Consider the following 16,540-nt stretch of genomic DNA (forward strand, 5'->3'; position numbering starts at 1 on the left):
TCCATGGAATTGTTTAATACTGCCAGAAATACTTAACCATTTTTCTTAGCTGAAACTGAAAAGATATTTGGAAGGAATTTTTTAAGTAGCTCTATGGCCAAAACATGGCCAAATTGAAAGCTGATATTCCGAGCCTGATAGGAATTCTTTATAGGCCTTCTTATCTAAGTTAAAATAAAACTCTGTACTCAGAAGGAAAGAAGCAAATTAAGGATAATGTAACTGGATGGGTAGATCAACCTATGATGTCATTTAAGTTACAACCCAATTTAAGAGAAATTGAGAGCAATTGTCCTTATCTTTGTGAAACTGAAAATGCAGCTCTAAAGGGGATTCAGATTCCTCCCATTCTCTTTCACTGATCTCAAAACCTCCCTTATTTATGTCAAGAGGCTTGTAACCTCTCCAGGAACTCTTATTTAGAACATCCCCAATTCCTAAGACTGAAGGAAAATTTTAAACAGCAATTACCTGAAACTCCTATGAAAAAAAACTTGCATTTTTCTCTCTCTATCCTTTGAGGTTATAAATTTTACCATGTCTTTAGAATGTAAACACTCCAGAAGATAACAGCCCACAATTGCCTGAGACTACACCTGGCTAGCTCAAGCAGTGAAGCCAAAGTTAAAGGAAAAAAAGAGTTTCATTTTAAGTGCAGGCTACTAGGGAGCCTCTCTCAACTCAAATCTAATTCACAGCCACCTTGTCTAAGGCAAACATAAATTTTAAAAGTCTTCACAAATATTAACAACAAAAAAAATTTTAAGCAAGTAACGTTAACTTGTTGCATCTGCTGGAGACACAATTATTTATAAGATAGTGAGTTTTGTACTGTTCCTGATTCATGGCCGAAATTTTTAAAATAAAAAAGTTATAAGATCTCTTTTTGTATCTGTCTATATATATGTATCTATGTATGTTACAGATATGGCATTTTTCTACCTCTGGGTGGTATTATCAAAATTAGTTTCTAAAGAGTTCTATTTAATTAGCTTAAAGTGAGTGCTTATATAAATTATTTCTAAATATAATAAAAATTAACCCAAATATTTTCCAAGTTAACATGACATAAAATAATCTTTGGTAAATAAAAGCTTGTTGGTTTAATTAAAAATTGGCTTGTCTTGGGGCTGGCCCCGTGGCCGAGTGGTTAAGTTCACACACTCCGCTGCAGGCAGCCCAGTGTTTCGTTGGTTCGAATCCTGGGTGCGGACATGGCACTGCTCATCAAACCACGCTGAGGCAGCATCCCACATGCCACAACTAGAGGGACCCACAACGAAGAATATATGACTATGTACCAGGGAGCTTTGGGGGAAAAAGGAAAAAATAAAATCTTTTTAAAAAAAAAAATTGGCTTGTCTTCAGAGTTAGTGGCACTGGATGTAATGCAAACATGCAACTTTGTTCTACCTGGGTTATTAGTCAAATGAGCTCATGCTATCTCTGTTACAAAATTTGTCAGCAAGAAAAAAATTAACTTAAGATATCAGCTAATTGCTTTAATACTTCATGAAGTTTTCGTGAATAATCGAAATATGATTGGTAAGAACAAATGAATTAATATAGCTGTTAATGAAATAAAGATTTTTAGGTGCAATAATTATGTTTTATGGTATGTATACTTTAAAATAGCTTCCATAAACCTTTTGGTAACTTGAAACTTTCAAGTTTTGCTAAATAAAATTAAATGTTGGAAAATTCGCTAAATATCTAAATCGTCTCCAGATAAGATAAAATAATAAAACATTAATTACTGTACAGGGGTTTATCTACTTTGGGCTGTTACAGAGAAACTAAAAGATAAACTTGAGTCTATTAATAAATGTTTTATGTTTTTTAGAAAAATGGCACTATAAAAAATATGTTTCTAGAAGTTATAAAATGTATTCACAAATTTGTCAACCTAAAGAATATGGTATAACATACAATTCACAATTGGTTACTTCTTAGTTTTCACTATAAATTACGGTTTCTAAAAGTTAAAATTCTAATTAATATATGTAATTAAAGCTACTAAAAATAATAAAGGAAAAATCTCCATGTGCAAGGAAATAAAATGAATGTTTTTGGTAATACAAAAGGCATGAGGAATGGAGATGGATTTTTGTTGAGAAAAAAAACAATAATTTTGTCCAAAAATAAACTGATTTTTTCTAAATAAAAATAGAACAGGAGACTAAAATAGACATGAGAAGTTTTAGAAGTTTATAGAAAAGAAGTCTTTGGAAAGAGATTTTATATGTGGTCAATGCTAATGTTGAAATGAATTTAATTAAATGAGTGAGTTTTAATATCAAAAGTACGCTGGTACAAACTTAAAATTTGATTTTCTTTCCCTATTAAAAAAATAGAGAGAAAGAAAGGGAAGAAATCCTACCTTGTATGGTCACATTTTATAAAATTAAATTGTCATTGTAAGAATTTTAAGATGGCGCCATGAGTAGTCCTCTTTGTATCTCCCCCGTCGAGTCTACAATTATTTGGCCATTCATCACTTAGCAAAGGATATCCATATAGCATCTCAGGACGTCTGAGAGACCCACATGGCTATACATCGGAAGACTGATGGACTTGCCTCCAGGAGGAGGTGGAGATAGATGAAAACTCTCCGACCCTGACCGAACAGCCTAGTACCTGCAAGCGGCTTTCTGCCAATGGACGCACCCAGAGCATCAACACACACCTAGGGCAGGAGGGAGCGCATACCAGAGGAGCAACAGTGGAAACAGGTGACCAGAGCCCTACCTAAGCCCCCCGCAATTACTCCTAAACTCAGAGGGAAGCTCCAGAGTTGCACACCTGAGTCCATGGGGAGATCCTCACCCCGCCATTGGCGGGGAGGCCCCGCCTGGAGTCCATGGCGCCCGGAGGGTCCCGGAGAGAATCCCAGAGGGTGCGGTGGCTCCTCAGCTGCTGCTGCCTGCCTGGCGGGGCACGGGATTGCCAGAGATCTCGGAGAGGACTGGGGCTGGGTGGAGCTCAAGCAGCTGGCTCCATGGCCCAGGGGGGAAGCTCCAGAGTTCCACCCGGGCAGCAGACAAAACTCTCTGCCTGCCATTAGCGGAGGGGCCCCTCCCAGCATTCACAATGCCGGGAAGGTCCCGGAGAGGAGAATATCAGGCAGGGCAGCAGCCGGCCAGCTACCACTGAAATCAAGGTCTCCAGCTATCCCCCAGACAGGGCAAAGGGCTCCCCGAGATCCTGGGGGACAGGACTGGGGCTGGGTGGAGTTCCAGTGACCTGGCTCCGTAGCCTAGGGGGAAACCCTACAGTCTCACAGCAGCCTCAGTGAAAGCCTCTGCACAGCACTGGCAGAGAGCAGCCACAAGGCTGGAAGACCCTGGGACAAAAGTAGCATAGCTACGTGAGCTAACCACAGACTGTAGAAGATGCCAATAGCTCTGCTGTGACCCATAGTGGACAAGTGAGATTTTGCAGGTGCCGACAGTGACGGAGCAGCAAATATAAGTGATCCTACCCGTGTCCGCTGGAAAAGCCTATAACACTGTTGCAGACCCCAAAGAGGGAGCACATCTACGTGGGCTGCAACAGTAGGCATCAGCAGCCTGAAGCCCCCCCATGATGGCCCCCACGGCAGAAGAGGGAACCCACAGGACCACTGTGACTAAGAGGAGGGGCTCAGGCCCAGTTAGCAACAGCTGATAGGGTTCCTGGTTGGTGCAGTATAAACAGCTGCTCCCCCACCACACCAGCAGAAACAAGTAGAAGGAGTAACTAAACTCTATCTCTATGCGGAGGCACAAATCTACAACATCAAGCAATATGAAAAAATACATTAAATCTCCAGAACAGAAGGAAAATAACAAATACACAGAAAACAATCCCAAAGAAAATGAAATATATAACCTAAATGACGATGACTTCAAAACAGCCATCATTAAAATACTCAATGAGTTAAAAGAGAACTCAGATAGACAACTCAATGAGTTCAGGAGCTATGCCACAAAAGAGTTTGATACTATAAAGTAGAACCAAACAGAAATACTTGAAATGAAAAACACAATAGAGGAGATTAAGAAAAATCTAGATGCACTGAACAGTAGGGTAGATAATATGGAGGAAAGAATTAGCAGTTTGGAAGATGGGAATATAGAAATGCTGCAGGCAGAGGAGGAGAGAGAAGTAAGACTAAAAAGAAATGAAGAAACTCTCCGAGAATTATCAGACACAATTAGGAGACGCAACGTAAGGATTACAGGTATACCAGAGGGAGAAGAGAAGGAGAAAGGGGCAGAAAGCCTATTCAAAGAAATAATGGCTGAGAACTTCCCAAATCTGGTGAGAGATGAAACTTCATGTGACAGAAGCCAATAGATCTCCAACTTTATCAAGGCAAGAAGACCAACCCCACGGCATATAGTAGTGAAGCTAGCAAAAGTCAACGACAAGGAGAAATACTAAGAGCAGCCAGGCAGAAGAAATTAACCTACAAAGGAACCACCATCAGGCTATCAGCAGATTTCTCAGCAGAAACTTTACAGGCTAGAAGAGAGTGGAATGATATATTCAAAAATCTGAAGGACAAAAACCTACAGCCAAGAATTCTCTACCCAGTGAAAATATCCTTCAAATACGATGGAGAAATAAAAACTTTCCCAGATAAACAAAAATTAAGGGAGTTCATTGCCACAAAACCTCCTCTTCAGGAAATCCTCAGGAAAACCCTCACTCCTGAAAAATCAAACAAAGGAAAGGGGCTACAAAACCGAGAGCAGAGGAGATAAGTAGAATGACAACAACAGAGAATAGCAGCTCTTCATCAGAACAGATTAAATCATGGGATGAGAAACAAAAGAAATTGAAGAAAACCAGAAAACAAGACATAAAATGGCAGCGGTAGGCCCCCACATCTCAATAATCACTCTAAATGTAAATGGATTGAACTCCCCAATCAAAAGACACAGAGTGGCAGGATGGATCAAAGAACAAGACCCACCTATATGCTGCCTCCAGGAAACACACCTCAGCCCCAAAGACAAGCACAGACTCAGAGTGAAGGGATGGAGAACAATACTCCAAGCTAATAATGAAAAAAAGAAAGCAGGTGTTGCTATACTAATATCAGACAAGGTAGACTACAAAGCAAAACAGATAAAGAAAGACAAAGAGGGACAGTATATAATGATCAAAGGGACTCTCCACCAAGAAGACATAACACTTATAAATATATAAACACCCAACACAGGAGCACCAAAATTTGCAAAGCAACTCTTAACAGAACTAAAAGAAGACATCAACAACAATACAATAATAGTAGGGGACCTCAACACACCATTAACACCAATGGACAGAGCATCCAGACAGAAAATCAACAAGGAAATAATAGAATTAAATGAAAAATTAGACCAGATGGACTTAATAGATATATATAGAACACTTCATCCAAAAACAGCAGGTTACACATTCTTCTCAAGTGTACATGGAACATTCTCAAGGATTGACCATATTTTGGGAAACAAAGCAAACATCAATAAATACAAGAGAGTTGAAATAATATCAAGCATCTTTTCTGATCATAATGCTATGAAACTAGAAATCAACTACAAGAAAAGAGCAGAGAAAGGTGCAAAAATGTGGAGACTAAACAACACGCTTCTGAACAAACAATGGATTATTGAAGAAATTAAAGAAGAAATCAAATATTATCTGGAGACAAATGAAAATGAGAACACGACATACCAAATCATTCGGGACGCAGCAAAAGCAGTCCTAAGAGGGAAATTCATCGCAATACAGGCTCACCTCACTAAACAAGAAAAAGCTCACATAAGCAACCTCAAACGACACCTAACAGAACTAGAAAAACAAGAACAAACAAAGCCCAGAGTCAGTAGAAGGAGGGAAATAATAAAAATAAGAGCAGAAATAAACGATATTGAAACAAAAAAGACGGTAGAAAGGATCAATGAAACAAAGAGTTGGTTCTTCGAAAAAATCAACAAAATCGACAAACCCTTAGCCAGACTCACCAAGAAAAGAAGAGAGAAATCTCAAATAAATAAAATTAGGAATGAGAGAGGAGAAATGTCAACAGATACCAATAAGATACAAGGGATCATAAGAGAATACTATGAAAAACTACATGCCAACAAATTGAACAACCTAGAAGAAATGGACAAATTCCTAGACTCCTACATCCTCCCCAAACTGAATCAGGAAGAAATGGAGAATCTAAATAGGCCAATCACAAGTAAGGAAATAGAAACGGTAATCAAAAACCTCCCCAAAAATAAGAGTCCAGGACCAGATGGCTTCTCTGGAATATTCTACCAAACATTCAAAGAAGACTTAATACCTATCCTTCTCAAACTATTCCAGAAAATTGAGGAAGATGGAGCACTCCCTGATACATTCTATGAAGCCAACATCACCCTGATCCCCAAACCTGACAAGGACAACACAAAGAAGGAGAACTACAGGCCGATATCACTGATGAACATAGATGCAAAAATCCTCAACAAAATTCTGGCAAACTGAATACAGCAATACATCGAAAAGATTATACACCATGATCAAGTGGTATTTATACCAGGGACACAGGGATGGTTCAACATCCACAAGTCAATCAACGTGATACACTACATTAACAAAACGAGAAACAAAAACCACATGATCATCTCAATAGATGCAGAGAAAGCATTTGACAAGATCCAACATCCATTTATGATAAAAACCCTCAATAAAATGGGTATAGAAGGAAAGTACCTCAATATAATAACGACCATATATGACAAACCCACAGCCAACATCATACTCGATGGACATAAACTGAAAGCCATCCCTCTGAGGACAGGAACAAGGCAAGGGTGCCCACTTTCACCACTCCTATTCAACATAGTACTGGAGGTGTTGGCCAGAGTAATTCGGCAGGAAAAAGAAATAAAAGGAATCCAAATAGGTAATGAAGAAGTAAAACTCCTGCTGTTTGCAGACGACATGATCTTATATATAGAAAACCCCAAAGAATCCATAGAAAAACTATTAGAAACAATCAACAACTACAGCAAAGTAGCAGGGTATAAAATCAACATACATAAATCAGTAGCATTTCTATACACTAACAATGAACTAACAGAAAAAGAACTCAAGAACTCAATCGCAACAAAAAGAATAAAATACCTTGGGATAAACTTAACCAAGGAAGTGAAGGATGTATACAATGAAAACTACAAGACTTTCTTGAAAGAAATTGACGACGACATAAAGAGATGGAAAGACATTCCATGCACATGGATTGGAAGAATAAACATAGTTAAAATGTCCATACTACCTAAAGCAATCTACAGATTCAATGCTATCCCAATCAGAATCCCAAGAACATTCTTCACAGAAATTCAACAAACAATCCTAAAATTCATATGGGGCAACAAAAGACCCCGAATTGCTAAAGCAATCCTGAGCAAGAAAAACAAAGCCGGCGGAATCACAATCCCCGATTTCAAAACATACTACAAAGCTGCAGTTATCAAAACAGCATGGTAGTGGTACAAAAACAGGTCCACAGATGAATGGAACAGAATTGAAAGCCCAGAGATAAAACCACACATCTATGGACAGCTAATCTTCAACAAAGGAGCAGCGGGCCTACAATGGAGAAAAGAAAGTCTCTTCAACAAATGGTGCTGGGAAAACTGGACAGCCACATGCAAAAGATTGAAAATTGACCATTCTTTTTCACCACACACCAAAATAAACTCAAAATGGATCAAAGACCTAAAGATTAGGCCTGAAACAATAAGTCTTCTAGAAGAGAATATAGGCAGTACACTCTTTGACATCAGTTTCAAAAGAATCTTTTCGGACACTATAACTCCTCAGTTGAGGGAAACAATAGAAAGAATAAACAAATGGGACTTCATCAGACTGAAGAGCTTCTTCAAGGCAAGGGAAAACAGGATTGAAACAAAAAAACAGCCCACTAATTGTGAAAAAATATTTACAAGCCACTTATTTGACAAAAGGTGAATCTCCATAATATACATAGAACTCACATGGCTTAACAACAAAAAAACAAACAACCTGATCAAAAAATGGGCAGAGGACATAAACAGACATTTCCCAAAGAAGATATGAATATGGCCAATAGACACATGAAAAGATGTTCACCATCGCTAATCATCAGGGAAATGCAAATCAAAACTACACTAAGATATCACCTTATACCCGTTAGATTGGCAAAAACATCCAAAAGCAAGAGCAACAAATGTTGGATAGGTTGTGGAGAAAAAGGAACCCTCACACACTGCTGGTGGGAAAGCAAACTGGTACAGCCACTATGGAAAGCAGTATGGAGATTTCTCAAAAAGTTAAAAATAGAAATACCCTATGACCCAGCCATCCCATTACTGGGTATCTATCCTAAGAACCTGAAATCAGAAATCCCAAGAGTCCCTTGCACCCCTATGTTCATCGCAGCATTATTTACAATAGCCAAGACGTGGAACCAACCTAAATGCCCAGAAACTGATGATTGGATAAAGAAGATATGGTATATATACACAATGGAATACTACTCAGCCATAAAAAAGGACAAAATTGGCCCATTTGCAGCAACATGGATGGACCTCAAGGGTATTATGTTAAGCGAAATAAGCCAGACAGAGAAAGACGAACTCTATATGACTCCACTCATAGGTGGAAGTTAACATATTGACAAAGAGAACTGATTGGTGGTTGCCAGGGAAAAGGGGGGGTAGGGGCAGGTCACAAAGGGGGAAGTGGTTAGTCACAACATGACTAACAATAATGTACAACTGAAATCTCACAAGGTTGTAATCTACCGTACTATTAATAAAAAAAAGCTTTAATATCAATAGTGTATTTATATAAAACTGGAAGTTAATTTTCTTTTTGTCTCTTAAAAGAACAAGGTATTCTTGCAATATTGGTCTGCTCCTGGTAAGAGATTGTGAAAGGTTTTCTTTACTTTTTTGTGTTTTACCAGAACTATTTCCTGTGCTTTATATTAAAAGCTGAGTCTTTCCTATTAAAAAGAGCTAATGCTTTGCAACTATGTAACCTTCTACATCTGTCTTTGAAATCTTTTTGCCACTTTGTTTAAATAGGTAATGAAATATTAAGTTTTATAATGATCTGTGATTGTATTTAGGCAAGGGTTTTAAAAAATCTTTGACGTTTTTAAACATCAAATCCTTGATGAACATCTCCAAATCAAATTCTAAATGAAGTCTTTTTTGACCTCTAACTAACTTTGAGATTTTTCAGAGGATCCCTGAAACATTTCAAGAGATTTATTCTCCCTCCTTATAAAAAGAGGAATATTAAGCTAATTAGGTTTATCTGATATGTTAAATTGCATGGAAAGCTTTATCAAAGAAGAAATAACAATCAGGGACCAGACCTGTGGCCGAATGGTTAAGCTCACATACCCACTTTGGTGGCCCAGGGTTTCTCTGGTTCAGATCCTGGATACAGACCTAGCACCACTCATCAAGCCATGCTGAGATCGTGTCCCACATAGCAGAACTAGAAGGACCTACAACTAAAATATACAACTATGTACTGGGGGGCTTTGGGGAGAAGAAGAAGAAGAAAAAAAGATTGGCAACAGATGTTAGCTCAGGGCCAATCTTTAAAAAGAGAAAAAAAAGAAAAAGAAATAACACTTAACTTTCTTTATGATGTATCTATGTAAGTCTATGCTGTAAGAATTTCAGAATTTATGTGAAATTCCTGGAAGTCTAAGGTGTTCTGGTATAAAATGTTGCCTTCAAAATTGAGGCTCACACTAAATATCAAGAAAGTATCTTAGCTGACTTTCATGCAAAGGCAGCAACAATGGAATCTATAAAGGTCATGACACATGTAGGTAAAGTCCATTCTGCTTCTGCCAAAAAAAGAAAAAAATTGACCCCTCATTGCCATACTTTTGCCATCCTGATGTCCTTGTAAAATGGCAGCAGGCTGCTCCTGAATCAGAGAAATTAAGATGGGTAAACAAAGGCTGTCAATTAACAAGTCAGGGCTATGGGAAACCCAAGACACCCACTTGGTTCTTCCTGGCTCCCTGGAAAAACCCATTTTTCAGTTTCTATATTTCTGAACCCACTATAGGAAAAACTATTTCCATTCCAAGAGGCCTCAAAAGTCCCTGTGGGTCCTTTGAGCACCTACAGCTGGACTTCATTCAACTACAGCTTACTATGGGTTATCAATATGTTCTTGTTATTGCATGTATGTTTTCCAGATGAGTTGAAGCCTTTCTCTGCCACAAGCCTGATGTCCTCACAATGGCAAATAAAACTCTTAGAAAATATGTTTCCTGCTTGGGGCATATACCTTCCACAATCTACAGTGATTGAGGCATTCACTTCACTGGGCAAATCAGATGAACCTTCACAAAAACCTTACAAACTTCTTGAAATTATCACTGTTCCTATCACCCTCCATCATCAGGCAAAGTTGAGAGAGCAAATGGGAAAACTGGCTTCCAGCAGAATAAGTATTAATTACACAGGACTGAAGGAACTGATGAGAATGATTACGATTTTTTTTTACTTTTTGTCTGAAATATTACTATTTTTTCAATCTTATGTTTTTCCACATTTAAGAAAATCTTTTCCTGTAAGTCATCTATGACTTACAGCAATCTGGAGAATTACACCTTTGTAAGCAGAATTGAAACAATTACTTTTTCTCCCTACTTGATGCCTCCAGAATTCAGAAACTCTCTGAGTATTCTTATTTTCATGACAATATATTTATTTGCATAAGTTCAATAAGAATCTGTTTTCTTTGTAACAGAACACAATTGGAAACATGGATTATATCACTAAGGCTTTGACTAGAATGTCATGTTTGAGACAGACATGCGTAATCTCAGGTATAACCAAACAGCTTTAAGGAATTAATGTTGACTCTACAAAGCCAATAAAGCCCCTTGGAAAAACAGCCTGGTACCTTATTTATAGGGTTTCTGGCAGCCTAACAAGGTGAGTAAGGAAGATAGAAGAAGCTCAAGATATGTTGGGAGCCTCAAAAGGAGAGGAATGCACCCAAATCGATAGGTACTACAGGCAGAATATTTGGCTTGGCTTCTCAGCCTCAAGAGACTACTAAAAGTTCAACCCGGAGATTCCTTATTAAATGTTCCATCAAAGAAAATTTAAAAGAACCTATATGATCAGTCGCTATTCTTGCTGCACTTATGTAAATGACTAAGGCCAATTTATTGAAACTAGACTTACTTTGCAAACAAATTAGCCTTAATTTGACAATCTTTGATAAAATAAGGGTGATTTTAGAAAGAAAAATTATATTTCAGTAGAAATTATAATGCATGCTTATGGATATTAGATTCTAGTGCTGTTAATTTTCCTTGAGGTTTTATTTACCAAAAAATTGGACTGGATCCTAAATTCTTCCACTTTCCTCAAATATTTGGCTACAACTCTCCAAACCAATGTTTCCAATTTTTCTCTCAATTTTCACTTGGAATCATTGAGAACTAAAGCTGCCCTTTTTCCTTGAAGCCCTGTAAACTGAAGCTCCATAACTTGTTATAAACTTGAGAGGTTGCCACAATAGACCTTGTGTAAACCACCTTCGTGCCTGCTTCTGAGTAAGCCGCGCAGAAAGTTTACCTCAGCATCTGATGACACCATTAGAGACATTTCAAACTGTAAGAGATGCTTTGACTCTGACATTTAGAAATCTTCTTGACTGGCTGCCCCCTGGCTCAGAAACTGGTTTATAATTTGCACCAATCATTAATCATTGTTTATCTTTGTTTCCATAGAAACGCCTCTAACTAAATACCTGATTGCTTACATCATAGACCTAACTTTGGGAGCTCACCTGCATCACGGCATCCTGAAATAGAAAAGCAACTGTTTAACTGAACTGACCTATTTTCAAGACTAAAAGGTTAATTCGTTAATTCAATGAAAAAAATGAAACAATCTACCGGCTCTACTTTTAAAGGGATCTGCTGGTACCCAGGGAAGGCCACCCCAAGATACCCCACAATAACATACTGGGTATTTTGGATAAAAGTTACTTGAGAAGCAAAAAGGGCATTCTGGCCTCCTGTCTCTGTTTGCCCTGAAAGCAGGAAATAAATCTCCACTGTGAAAAGTGCTCTCCCTACATCCTTATCACCAGAGCTGGGGAATTCTGTGCCGAGAATAAACAAACCTTGCTAATTTACTACTTCAAGCTTAAACTCTGCTTAAATTCCTCACTAATTATGTATCTCAAATCTAAGTTTCTTTGTCCTGTCATTCCTCACAAATTTATTGTTTCTTGTCTGCTTTGTTCACTCTCCAAGCATCATTTCTCTATGCTCTCCAATAGTGGGTTTTTTTTCCTGTTGATCTGGTTATGCGTCAATTTTATTATCTGGCCATAAGAACACAAGAAGGGTGGAAAGGGAATTTTCCCCTTCCCCAACATCACCAAGAATTACTCCGTTAAATGCCTTACTCAACACTCCAAAATGACTGAGATGGTGTATTGAGAACCAAATTGAGAGTGATAATAACAATTAATAGTTGCTAATTTTTAAGCACAGATTATGTATAGGGAACTATGCCAAGTGTTTTGCATACATCATACATTTAGTCCTGACAGTAACCGTTGAAGTAGACACTCATAACATCCCCATGTTAGAGATGAGGAAACTAAGGCACAAAGGGGACGTGACTGTGGCACAGTCTTGTGTTCCATGCTAAAGACTTTGGACCTTGAAGGTTTTATGCAGGGAAGCATCTGTGTTTTGGAAAGATAATTTGGGTGACTGTGTATAAGGTGGGCTGAAGGTGAAAAATACCAAATAGGCAAAAAGTACTTGGGAGACCATCATCATTCTCTCTCCTCATAGACACTCCAGCTCTGTGGAATGGTAAATGTGCTGATGACTTAATGATCTTGTGTCTTTCTGCTTATTTTTCATCTTGTGGCTGTTCCATTCTTCCCTTTGTCCCATGGCAAATTCCTACTCCACCTCTAAGAGCTGATTCATGGAACAGTTTCTCTCTGAAGAATTAGCTAACTGGTCACTGGGCTGTGTAACAGGCACCACTACAGTGTGAGAGCAAGAGCAGGGAGTTAGGAGTCAAGCTGATCTGCTCAGCCTCTAACAAACTGTGGTGTTGGGAGGTTCCTTACCCTTTCTGAGACTGTTACCTCAACTCTACAATGGGGATAATATTACCTAATTCAAAGCGGGTGTGGAAGTTTAGATGATACTCCGGCACATCATAAGTCTCTATAAATAGTGTCTATTTCAGTAGTTTGTCATCTCAAAGCCTCCCTCTCCTCCTCAAAGAGACTGAATTGTACCATCCTCCATTTTCTCCTAGCAGTCTAATCCCACCTCTACACAACATTGCCACATTAGTTTGGAATGACATTGGTTCATGAGTAAGGATCTGTAGTTCTCTCCTGCCTCAACTACATTCTCTTTCTTGCCCATTATGATAGACTGAATAATGCCCCTTCCCCTGAGATTTCCACACCCTAATCTCTGGAACCTATGAAAATGTTACCTTATATGGCAAACAAGACTTTGGAGATGTGTTAAGGATCTTGAGATGGGAAGATTATTATGGATTATCCAAGTGGGTCCAAGGTAATCACCAGGGTCTTTTTAAGAGGCAGCCAAAACAGAAGGGTCGGAACAGATCAGCGGTTACCAGAGAGGAAGAGGACAAGGGGTGAGCGAGAGGGAGAAAGGGGCACATATGTATGGTGATGGATAAAACCTTGACTATTGGTGGTGAGCACGATGCAGTCTGTACAGAAACTGAAATATAGTAATGTACACCGAAGTTAAACAATGCTATAAACCAATGTGACCTCAATAAAATAATTTTTTAAAAAAAGAAGTAGAAGTGTCAGAGGTGACAATGGAAGCAGAGGTCAGAGTGACTGAGTTTGAAAGTGAAAGAAAAGGCCACCAGCTGAGGGATGCAGGTGGTCTCTAGGAGCTGAGAAAGACAGAGATGGATTTTCCTCTAGAACCTCCAGAAGGAACGTAGCTCTGAGGACACTGAGTTTAGCCTCTCCGACGTTTGGGACTTGTGACTTCCAGAACTGTAAGATAATAAATTTGTGTTGTTTCAGCCATTCAGTTTGTGGTAATTTATTACAGAAGCAGTAGGCAAACAACATATTCATCTTGCAACACCTTCCTTTCTCTCCAAAGTAGAGTGGTGTCTTCCTAAAGCATGAATAAAATTACAACCTTGCACCTCTGCTGGTTTCCACAGCCGTTTAACATATAATTGCAACATCTCCAATGTTAAGGAGTTCACTGAACAGTGGTATGGTGCCAATAAGGTTTTACACAACCTGGAATACTCAGGGAAAAATCTATTCAAGCTATTTGCATGTTTAGAGCAACACTCACGGTCTATAAATGGAGTGTAATAAGAACCAATTCTGTAGGTTTGCCACCTGTGGGATTCACTACAGGTAGTAATGTCAGTATTAGAACTGTTTTTAATATTTCATTTTTGTGAAAAGTCAACTTTATCAAAGGATCAATAAAGAGTAAAATATTTTATGGTCCAGCACTGTGGCCAAGTGGTTAAGTTCACATGCTCCACTTTGCAGCCCAGGGTTCTCTGGTTCAGATCCTGGGTGTGGACCCACGCACTGCTCATCAAGTCATGCTATGGTGGCGTCCCACACAGAAGAACTAGCATGATCTACAACTGGGATATACAGCTATGTACTAGGGCTTTGGGGAAAAAAAAAAAGAGGAGGAAGAGTGGCAACAGATGTTAGCTCAGGGCCAATCTTCATCACCAAAAAAAAAAGAAAGAAAGAGTAAAATAGTTTAATGTAATTCTCCGGAAAGTATCAATATACGTCCACTAAGTAGTATAGATTCTTGTTTTATTTTTATTAATTTTGTAATATTGGTGTAGAATATACATCTTAAGGGGATAAAACAGTCTGATTTATTTATTTATTTGTTTTTAAAAAGCAGCCCAGTAAAGTTTCAGTGCTATTAATATTTAGTGACAAAGCTAATTAACCATTAATATCTAAATAAGTAGCTATTAAGTAATACAATCAAGTAGGCAAATATGTATCCGCCAACATATAACACCAAGCCTTAAACCAAAACTTCCTTCAAAATATATTTTTGCTTAAAATTCTGGAGATGTTTTTTTCTTATATGAAATTGTGATGCATCAACACTATTTCTTTGCTCTTCTCAGAAATATTTTGACAATACCACAACTTGATTTATTTTATTTATTTAGAATTTGAAGGACAATAAAAACATCAGATTCGACAGATTGAAAATGAAAAAAACAAAATACGTTAGATAGCAAATGTATAGACTTAGGCAGCTGGTGGCTGACTCTCCAAAAGTTTCTTGATTATTTTCTTATACAGGGGGGCCTGCGGGTCCACGCAAATCTTGCTCCCATCCCTTATCGTAGCTCTGCGAGGGAAAGGAGAAGAGGCGCGCCTTTCAGCTGCTGGCTTTGACCAGGGGATTAGGCTCAGGGTGGAGCAGGGTGTGGAGGGGAGGAGGGAAGGGCAGAGGAGGCTGAAGGCGGGCACAGAAGAAGCAAGCGCAAGGACTCACATCACTTGAGGGGTAGGACAGTGGAGTCCAGCCTTGATCACCTCCAGGCTGCGGACTTGCTTGGGATGGACTCGGGTGGTGGTCTTCACACACAGGCAGTGCAGGTCTCCCTCTCCTGCTTCAGGATCTGCTGGGGGTGGGGAAGAGGTTGGAGCAGGGGAGACAGAGGCGACTCCATGAGCGGCCAAGGGTTCCTTAGGGATCTTTCCCACTGCGTTTGGCCTTCATTTCCTCATCCACAAATCATACCTCCTTCAGAAAGAAGTATTGTTGGCCAGATGAGGAAGCGCACGGGGCAGCGCTGGGCACAGCGCCTGCACACTTAGCAAGCCCTTAACCAAGTCCTGGGGGCTGCCCCCGGTCCCTCCCCCGCTTCCTCCCCGCCTTGCTTTGTTCTCACCGCTGGCGACGGAGACTACGACCGGCAGAAGCAACAGCCCCAGGAGCAGCAGCCCCCGGCGGGGCCAGGGGCGGGAGGCGCGGGAGCCCCCTCCGAGGCTCATGTCTCGAGATGCTAGCAGAAGCCGAGAGCGCAGAGGCAGTAGGGGCTGGGGTCCTCAGGGCGGTGGCTTCTGGAGACTGCCCAGGCCCGTTTTATACCCTCAGTCCGTCATGTCTGGAAGCCGGGGACGGAGGGCGGAAAACTGCGGTGCTGAAGCTGAGACACTTCGGGGAAGAGCTGGGTTCTGGGCAGCCAAGATTAGGGGGGAAAAAAAAGGGAGCCCAGGGTCAGCAGTCTTGGCTGGGAACTGTTAGCAGAATCCATAAGCCCAATTGAATTCACATACATACACATTTGTGCAGTTAGAAACAGTACCTGAACCTTATAAAATGTGTGTTATGTTTGTCATGTGTCATAGCAGGTTCTCTGTAGTCACCGTGTTGCAATTTGTGCAGTATGGAGACGGTTTCCGCTCCCTTCCCAGCTCCCAACTGCCTTAGCAGGAG

General features: G+C 39.7%; 1 protein-coding gene and 1 long non-coding RNA gene across 4 annotated transcripts in view; one reads left to right on the top strand and one right to left on the bottom strand.

Annotated features, from left to right (window-relative positions):
• The window catches only part of LOC123283799 (uncharacterized), a 67,244-nt gene that overhangs the window by 1,485 nt on the left and 49,219 nt on the right, over nucleotides 1-16,540 (top strand). The window contains exon 1 of one of the 2 annotated variants that reach the window (XR_006524508.2): nucleotides 15,531-15,604. The exons of the other annotated variant lie outside the window; for it this stretch is intronic. This is a non-coding gene — a long non-coding RNA (uncharacterized lncRNA). Of the gene's footprint in view, nucleotides 1-15,530; nucleotides 15,605-16,540 lie in introns of those variants that run through there. 2 annotated transcript variants of the gene reach the window in all.
• On the bottom strand, nucleotides 14,798-16,328 carry LOC106829746 (platelet factor 4-like). Of its 2 annotated transcripts, none has more exons than XM_014839016.3 (3): nucleotides 15,993-16,313; nucleotides 15,593-15,719; nucleotides 14,798-15,445 (listed from the first exon to the last, which is right to left on the bottom strand). In XM_014839016.3, exons 1-3 carry the CDS (start codon nucleotides 16,093-16,095, stop codon nucleotides 15,343-15,345), a joined length of 333 nt encoding a protein of 110 aa, XP_014694502.1. In that variant the 5' UTR covers nucleotides 16,096-16,313; the 3' UTR covers nucleotides 14,798-15,342. The 2 variants fall into 2 exon arrangements, with proteins under 2 accessions (XP_014694502.1, XP_070361764.1); XM_070505663.1 differs by having other exon boundaries at nucleotides 14,872-15,445; nucleotides 15,593-15,722; nucleotides 15,993-16,328.

Source organism: Equus asinus, chromosome 3, assembly GCF_041296235.1.
Source record: "Equus asinus isolate D_3611 breed Donkey chromosome 3, EquAss-T2T_v2, whole genome shotgun sequence".
Lineage (NCBI taxonomy): Eukaryota > Metazoa > Chordata > Mammalia > Perissodactyla > Equidae > Equus > Equus asinus.

Coding starts and splice junctions, on each gene's coding strand:
- LOC106829746 (XM_070505663.1), bottom strand. CDS start 16,095: ATGAGCCTCGGAGGGGGCTCCCGCGCCTCCCGCCCCTGGCCCCGCCGG. Junction 15,723..15,992: donor CGTAGTCTCCGTCGCCAGCG/GTGAGAACAAAG, acceptor CCCCACCCCCAG/CAGATCCTGAAGCAGGAGAG. Junction 15,446..15,592: donor TGTCCTACCCCTCAAGTGAT/GTGAGTCCTTGC, acceptor TTTCCCTCGCAG/AGCTACGATAAGGGATGGGA.